Source organism: Buceros rhinoceros, unplaced genomic scaffold (genome assembly GCF_000710305.1).
Source record: "Buceros rhinoceros silvestris isolate BGI_N320 unplaced genomic scaffold, ASM71030v1 scaffold9931, whole genome shotgun sequence".
Classification (NCBI taxonomy): domain Eukaryota; kingdom Metazoa; phylum Chordata; class Aves; order Bucerotiformes; family Bucerotidae; genus Buceros; species Buceros rhinoceros.
Genome location: NW_010393660.1, coordinates 3,173 through 11,645, shown reverse-complemented (window position 1 = coordinate 11,645; position 8,473 = coordinate 3,173). Strand labels below are relative to the sequence as shown.

The following is an 8,473-nucleotide window of genomic DNA, read 5'->3' as shown; positions in this document are numbered from 1 at the left end:
TGGAGGGGCTCAGGGGTCAAAGGTGAGCTGGAGGCAAAGCCCTTGTTTTTTGGGTACAGTGAGGACACAGCAGGGTCCCTTTCCTGCTATTGTGCCTTGGTGCAAGGCACTGCTGGAAACTGAGGGCTTGGGAAGGGTGCAGTCTTCCTTTCTGTACCCACCAGATTAATAAATGCCACTTTGGTAGCCAGCTTAACGCTTTTGGCTGTCCCAAGGAAGGAGACAACCCAGGACATGTCCCCTGCTTCCTCTGTGCTGCAAGGCACTGACTACCTGAGCTGCCAAAAATAATACCCCGTTTCTTTTTCAAGTACTGGCAGTTATGAAAAAGCTGGTTGCCAAACCCTCACTGAGACCTCACTGCTCATTTGCGTGAGGTTCAGCTTTTCCTGAGATGCAAATGCTGTCAGCTCCGGTCCCACCAAGTTAGTAATGGGGCACCTCGCACTGGAGTGCCTCTGTTTCCCCAGAAGAACTTCTGGCAGAGATGGGTGCTGGAGGGGACTTGGTGGTGGCTAGGTCAGTGTCCCTTGGGGGAGTGTTTGGTGCCAGAGAGGGGGGACAGGAGCCATGGCGGTGGGAAGCCTCTGCTTGAGGGTTGCGGTTCAGTGGCGTTTGCAGGCAGCTGTTCAGCAATGACAGAGCCTTTCCTATGTGCACTGCCCTGTGCACGGGAGCCATGGGGGGGGGAAGCCTCTGCTTGAGGGTTGCGGTTCAGTGGCGTTTGCAGTCAGCTGTTCAGCAATGACAGAGCCTTTCCTATGTGCACTGCCCTGTGCAGAGACCAGGCTGCCGCCTCCCCATCCCTTCTCCTGCCCTCCAGGCTTTCCTTGGTGAAGCCCCATGAGGACTTCTGTGAGGGTGGGTGGGCTCGGTGCCAGGGCTCTTTGCCATTTCTCCATGGCCAGCTAGTGATGACCCAGGTCTCATGGGCTATGGTGGCCACCACTGTGGCACGTTGGGAGCCCATCACTTCTGGGTGCTCCTGGGGATGATGATGGGAGCTGTGCACCTGCAGGCAGACACCATGGGCAGGAGGCCAGCCATGAACAAGTATCACCACTGCCATGGTGGGCTCCGTGGGAGAACCTGGGTCTTTTGAGATGAGCATTCTGCAGCTTTTGGCCTTCTCACCTCTGTTTCCATCTCCACAGGAGTGCCACTGCTGAGATGGGGGCCCCGCTCCCTGGTCTCTCCCTGCTTCTGGTCTCCCTGGCAGCGGGATGGGGAAGCGGGGCGATTGCAGCCTGGGCAACATATCCTGGTGGCTGCAAACTTGTAAGTCCTTTCAAACCCTCACCCTTCTGACTCCTTGGTCCTGCCCTGCAAAGCCCAGGTGCCTCAGCATCTCCAGACCTTTCCCCTCCCAGATACTGGCTTAGCTTAAGAGGTGGCTAGTGCTGAGGCTCTAACCATAGAGCCATATCCTTGCTCTGCTCCCAAAATTTCTCTGTTCTCATCTCCCACCTCTCAGGGCAGTGTTACATATCCACTTCTTGCTTTAGGTGCAGAGTACCACAGACTGCTCTGGCAGATGGCTGAGCTCTGTCCCAGGAAATCTTCGAGGTGATACTGAGGAGCTGTTGCTTGATGACAACACTATCCAGGTTCTGGGCAATGTCTCTCTGCTCTCATACCACCAGCTGCGGAGTCTCAGCTTGCCCAAGAACCGGCTGGAGCTCATTGAGCCTGGTGCCTTCCTCAGCAGCCAAGGCCTCCACATGCTCAACCTGGCAGACAACCTCCTCTTCACCAACTACTCGCTGACAGCAGCTGCTCTTTCTGCTCTGCCAGCTTTGAGGATGTTGGATCTATCTGGAAACCGCCTAACTGAGGACATGGTATCAGTTTTGGTCTGGAACCTGTCCTCCTTGGAATCCTTGTCCATGGCCAGAAACATCATCATGAGGCTGGACTCATCTGTCTTCACGAACCTGACGCAGCTCTTGGAGCTGAACCTGGAGAAGAACTACATCTTTGAGATTGATCAAGCTTTTGAAGGGCTGCAGAGGCTGCAAAGGCTCAACATAGCTTACAACTACCTCCCCTGTGTAGTAGAGTTCGGCTTGACCCAGCTCAAGGTGCTAAACGTCAGCAACAATGTCATCGAGTGGTTTCTGGCTCTGGAAAGCGATGACCTCTTTGAGCTGGAGGTGCTGGACCTGTCCCACAACCACCTCCTTTTCTTCCCTGTGCTGCCCCGGCAGAGCAAGCTGCACTCCTTGTTGCTGGAGGACAATGAGATGAGCTTCTACCAGCGCCTCCCTAATGGCACATCCCTGGCAGATGTCACGGTGCAGTTCCTGCTTATTGATGGCAACTCCACCAACGTCACAACAGTCAGCCTCTGGGATGAGATCTGCCACAGCAACCTTTCCTCCCTGCGCGTCCTGGACATGAGCCAGAATCAGGTCTGGTACCTGCCAGAGGGCTTCCTGGCCCAGATGCCCTCCCTGACCCACCTGAAGCTCAACCAGAACTGCCTGGAGACATTTAACCTGTCGGAGGGGGACCCTTTAGGCATGCTGATGGAGCTGGACCTCAGCCAGAACCTGCTGGAGGAGCTGGTGGCGGAGGTGGGCTCTGGGGATATCCTGCCCAACCTGCAGGTCTTCAACCTCAGCACCAATAGGCTGCAAGCACTTCCTCGTGGAGTTTTCACCTACACCAGGAAGATCACTACTGTGGACCTCAGCCGCAACCGGGTTGACCTCTGTCCCCAGCCAGCTGTTACAGGCAAGGCAGAGAGTCCCCCCTGTGTGGACATCAGGGGTGTTGCGACATTGACTCATCTCTCCTTGGCTGGCTGTGGTCTGCAGGGACTGGGTGGCCACCCCTTCCAGGGGACGTCGCTGATGCATTTGGACCTCTCTGACAACCATCAGGCACTGTCTGGGGACCTGGGGTGGCTGCAGGACCTCACTCAGACGCTGCAGGTGTTGTCTCTGAGGAACACCAATCTCTCCTCTGTCACGGTGGACTTCTCTGCCCTTAACAGCCTCATGTGCTTGGACCTTTCGGGGAACTGCTTGACAGTCTTCCCAAGCTCTCTGGGTGTCCTGAAATTGCACAGCCTGGACCTGCGGGACAACTGCCTCCCAGATCTGCCACTGGACGTTGTGTGGACGCCGCTGGGGAAGAGCCTAGAGGAGGTCTACCTCAGCCAAAATCCCTACAATTGCTGCACGCTGGGCTGGTGGGAGTCTCTGCAGCAGCTCAAGAGGTTGCATGTCCCTGACAGGCAAGAGGTGACGTGCAGCTATGCCTCCCGCAAGCTGAGCCCCAGAGCGCTGCCGGAGCCTGTCCTGCAGAGCTGCCGCTGGCAGATGGCCAACCTAGCACTCCTCTACCTGGTGCTGGCTCTGCCCACCTGCCTGACGCTCCTGGTGGCCTTCGCTCTCATCTTCCTCATGCACAAGCAAAAGCTGCTGAAAATGGTGAAAAACCAGTGTGGGGTGTCCAGCCCTTACTGATGGCTGAGGAGGAGGAAGGCTTAGGAATGGTGGATGCAAGTGAATTGTCAGGATTAGAGGCAACAATCCGTCTGAGGTGGGTGAAATGGAGACCTAATGGTTGGAGGACCGGGGGTGCTGGGAGAGTTGCTGTTCCTGCCACAGCTGCCGTAAGGATACCCAAAGGGTGTGAGGCTGTGCTGGGCATCCTCAAGGGACATACATGTCTTCAGCAGAAACCTTCAGCTGGTGTTGGCAAGAGTTGAGTGGACACGACACCAAACACCTCTTGGCCAAAGGGGCACGGACAGTTCCCCCAGCACTGTTTTTTTCCCCCTTCAGGCACTTCCTTTTATTTATTCACCCCTTGTGGTGGTACCGTCCAGTCCCCCTGTCACTCAAAGCCCACTCGAGACCTGAAGCAATTTCTCTCTCCTCCTGCCCAAAGCCAACTCTCCACTGCAAAATGCCCTCCAGGCTTGGCCTGGAGCAAGCATCATGCTTCAGGAGGCCCTGCAGAGAAGGGTCTCTGTGACCACAGTTTCCCATGTTGCTCTTGCTGGTACTGGCAAACGTGCAGGCAGCCCTGAGCATGCTGCTGTGTTTGCATGCTGATAAGGCAGGCATGGACAGCAGGGCTGAAAGACACGTTTTTGAGGTGGTGTTGCTTGTTGATTGACTGTTGCTTGTTGTTGATTAGTAACAAACCCGGTTAGAAAAGCTCACTAGAAACAGGCCAAGCTGCAACGGTGTAAAATATTGATTGAAAGAAAAAAAAATTATATCTCTGGTAATATTTTATCCTGGATTTATTTTTCTCCAGCAACTGCTGGATTGAACAGATGCACAGGAGAGAAAATAAGGCCTTCCTCCTCATTGTGAAAGCCCCACTCTCGCAGCCTGGGGGAGGTTCCTCACAGTTCCTCAGCTCAAAGGAGATCTCTTGTACCAGCAGCACACTACCTGAGGAAGTGCTACTTCGTTCCTGAGAGGGTTGCTGCGGGTGGAAATGGGAAGTGATTGTGGTTGGTGCTAACTCAAAAGCCTTGCTGAGAACTGGCGTGGCTTTATTCCCATGGCGCTGTTGGGATTTCTCAGGTGAAACACGTGTCTAAGTTTAATGGGAACGTGGGGTGTGGGGAAGTGAACAGCAGTGCTGGTGTGGGCACACCAAGGGCTTGTCCTCGCCTGGGCTTGGACGAGTTCAGCACTCTACCTTATGCTGGAGTTGTCCTGGGAGGTGGTGGAGGGAGGTGCCCGAGGCTGGCATGGGTCAGCGCAGGCAGGTGCAGGCAGCAGGAGCCAAGGCTGGCAGCAGGGCAGCGTCCTCCCCGACACAGGGGTGGGTCACTGGTGAGCCCTGCATGGTTGATTGCTGTGCCAGGCTGGAAAAAACAGCGTAGGTGAGACCATGCTGGACCAGCTGGTAGCAGCACTGGCACTGAGCACTGGCAAGGCTCTGGAAACCCAGCTGTCAAATCTGTCTCATAAAACAGCTGCTTTCTGGCCCTATTTTATACCAAAATAGCCAAAACCAAATCAGGCCCCAGCTGGGGAATCCCTTGACCTATTTCACCCATTCTTTTGCCCATAAACTGCACACCCGAGGGACAACAGCGACCTATAAATACATCTCTGCAATGTCCTCCACTGTTTCTGCACTGGCACTGGGTACTGCAGACACATTGCAGCATCTCCCTGCTGGCAAGGTGAGCAGGGTGCCCCTGTAAGCACCCTTCTCCCTGGGGCTGTTTTTTCCCCCTGCGAGTGCCAGGTCCGGCCTTGGCAGGTAGGTGTGTGTGCTTCCTCCACTGCTGCGGCTGCTGCTGCTTATGGTTTTGGCAGGGGGATGTGGGGTGCAGCTGTGGGCATGCAGGTAGGTAGGAACCTGAGCGTCTGACACGACCCAGGGCATGGATAAAAAGTGCTTGTATTGAGCGAGCGTGGGGGATACGCAACACTCCTCCATCATGGGAGGTATTGGCAGGTTTGGCCCGGGGAAGAGGGAACGTGCCTGGAAAAGTGCTTTTATTGAGCGAGCGTGGGTGATACGCAACACTCCTCCATCAGGGGAGGTATTGGCAGCTTTGCCCGGGTGAAGAGGCACAGTGCCTGGAAAGCTGAGGCTCACCTGGAGTTGAGATGTGCAAGGGGTATCAGGGCAACAAGACAAGCTTCCACTTTTAGAGTGGCTGACGTCCTTACAAAGCTGCTGTTCATCATCTTTGTGAGGTTAGCAATCAGGGAAGGTCCTCAGTGACTGCAGAAAGGTAAATGTTGCACCCATCTTCAGTAATGGCCAAAACTGTGTCTTGGGAAGCCACAGGACAGTCACCTTCATGTTGGGAAAACCATGAGGTATGCTTTCTCAGAGCATATTTCTAGAAGAAGAGGGTGGCTGGGAGCAGTCAGCATGGAATGACCAAGGGTGAGTCGTGCCTGACCAACCTGCTTGCTTCTCACGAATAAATGGTTGGATTTGTAGGCAAGGGGAGAGCAGTGGGTACCATTTACCTCAACTTCAGCAAGGCTTTCATTACCATGTTCCAAAGCGTTCTTGCATCCAAGTGAGGATGTCATGGTCTGGATGGGTGAGCAACCAGGTTAAGTAAAAATCAGTTGGATGATCAAGCACAGAGGGTAGCAGTTAGTAGGACATGCCCTACCGGGAGGCTGGTGAGAAAACACCAGGGATCTGATCGGGGATCTGTCCCCTTTGATGTCTTTGTCCATAATCGGGAGGAGGGCTTTGTGTCAAGTTCACGGATGAGGCAAAATTGGGAGGACCAGTTGATCTTAGGTAGGGCTGCTGCCCTGAAGGACTGGGGTGGGCTGGAGGAATGGGCCAACAGGACCCAGAGAGGTGAGTACCCCCCTCAGTTTGGCACTCGTTTGACCTCACGTAGACCTTGTCTGGTGAGGATGGCCAGACCTGGGGAGAGGGCTGCAGGATACGTCCTCCAAGCCTCTCCAGGATGAAGCTGGGTCAGGCTGAGTGTGGAGGAGGGGTCCCTGTGGGTCCCCTCCCACCCCAGTGGGAGATGCGTATATGCTATTACATTGCAATTTTTTGCTAGAAACAGAGCAAGGCCTGTGCTGGAGATCTACACGCCCCTTCTGTTCCTGGGAGAGCAGTCACAGTTAACATTTCTTAAATTTTTGGCAGGTGAGGCATCAGCTTCCATTTCTGTTCTGAAGACTCCTTTGGACAAACGTAAGCTCGCTCACCTTCTCCACTGATGACAAAGTACAGTGGTTTAACTGACACTTGTTTCAGATTTTTCACAGAATTGACTCACTTCAGTGTGTAGGAGGAGAGCTCTTCCAAACCTCAGCTTCTGTGCTGTGATATGGTGTCTTACTGATAAAATTGACATGTTTTAATGAATTTGTGGATGCGTGAAGGAAGACAGGAACTAAACTAGTCTTGGAGACAATTTACAGCTCTTCTTAGTTACCTTGGCGACAAGTTTGTTGAGGCCTCTCAACTCGGGATGAAGGCACATCCCACTCGCAACCCTCACAGTCTCCCAGGATCAGAAGGTCAAAACCTGGGAAGCTTTTGGAGTTACGTTATTTCTAAAAAATCCTCAATTTAGTCCCCCAGTTCTTACAAGAGAATGGGATTTGGCTAGAACAAACTCTGAGGTCAAGAGTGGGATTAAAAATTTCAGTGGGATAAATAAAATATTCATTTGCAGACATAAATTTCTTGGTGACCATCAACACATTACATGGAGGACCTTTTGCTGTAGCTTTACTTGTCACATCAGGTTCGCCCCTTGCACGATTTCAAGTGAGCCGGGATCTGTAGTCTGATGAGGTGGCAGGGGTAAAAGTTTTGTTTTACTCTAAAACCACCCCAGTCTTTGTGACCTTCTACCACACTACTTTTTAGATAGTTTAAGCACATTTTCCTAGAACTGAGCATTTACTGAGGAAGCACAAGGAAGCAAACGCCTCACTTCAGCAGCCTGAAATCACTGTATTTTCAAAAGTACTTTCAAGACTGATTTATTTTCTAGATATTCCACTTCTTAAATATAAGTATTTGTGGACACTGAAGCTGGAGATTTAAGCGTCGCTCAGGAACCGTGAGAGTAATACTTTCAATGCAATGTTGAATTATCCAAAAAGACTAATATGTATTTAACATTCCAGCAAGTAATAATAAATACCATACTTATACAATAAAGCTTTAACATCCTTTCTAAGACATAAATATTTAACACCTAATTTTCAGACGAGGCTGAATAGAAATCACAGCAAGGCCAGCTGGTGAGGTGTTCAGCCAAAGCAGACTAAAATGTAAATAAACGAAAGATTAAATAATTTAAAATTATTTTAGGCACTCATACATTGGAAAAAGACTAAAAACACCCAGTAAGTTCAACTGAAACACCCAATTCCATTTCATCAAGGCTGGCTTCCTTAAACAAAGTTACTTAAACCTGCAATTGCTGTAGCACCTCAGGCCTCGGGTTCTCTGTAGTCAATGTAACGAGCATCAGCTGCATGAGCTGAGAAGTGGAACACAAATGCTGACATCACCCTCTGTGTTAGAACTGAGATCTGTCTCTGACCTGCCCATCCAAGACATCTTTGTCCGGAATCAGATTTCTTCACCTGAATCCACATCCCAGCTACAGGACTCCAGCTGCTTATCCTGTGGAAACTCAACCTCAATGTCGTAGATGAAATCTGGGTCATCCTTCTTTTTCCTGTTCTTTTCAAAGAGCTCATCCATGATGCTCTTCCTTTTGGCTAGTTCCTTATCATCCAGTTTGTTCATATCCTCTTCTGGGTCAATGGTATTTTCCTGATGAAACTTTTGCAAGCTCTCAGCCAGGCTCTCCCCTCCCAAGTGACCTTTCAGCAAACTGTACAGCTTCTGTAGCTGACGCAGTGAGACTCCTTCTAGGTAAGCCTTGTGCCGAGGGTTATTCTTCAGCTGCTCAGCAGCCATGCTGCAGTCTAAAGAGAAAGCCACCGTGAAGACTTACAGCTGCATGCAAACCTCT

General features: G+C 51.8%; 2 protein-coding genes across 2 annotated transcripts in view; one reads left to right on the top strand and one right to left on the bottom strand.

The window, feature by feature from the left end:
* Positions 1-1,170: 1,170 nt before the first annotated feature.
* On the top strand, positions 1,171-3,473 carry NRROS (negative regulator of reactive oxygen species). Its single transcript, XM_010144937.1, has 2 exons — positions 1,171-1,278; positions 1,506-3,473. Exons 1-2 carry the CDS (start codon positions 1,171-1,173, stop codon positions 3,471-3,473), a joined length of 2,076 nt encoding a protein of 691 aa, XP_010143239.1.
* A 4,591-nt stretch (positions 3,474-8,064) lies between these two features.
* Positions 8,065-8,473, bottom strand: part of CEP19 (centrosomal protein 19kDa) — a 931-nt gene continuing 522 nt past the window's right edge. Inside the window, exon 2 of the mRNA XM_010144936.1 lies at positions 8,065-8,426. Coding sequence (XP_010143238.1) covers positions 8,065-8,426 — 362 coding nt within the window. The remainder of the gene's footprint in view (positions 8,427-8,473) is intronic.

Coding starts and splice junctions, on each gene's coding strand:
- NRROS (XM_010144937.1), top strand. CDS start 1,171: ATGGGGGCCCCGCTCCCTGGTCTCTCCCTGCTTCTGGTCTCCCTGGCA. Junction 1,279..1,505: donor ATCCTGGTGGCTGCAAACTT/GTAAGTCCTTTC, acceptor TTCTTGCTTTAG/GTGCAGAGTACCACAGACTG.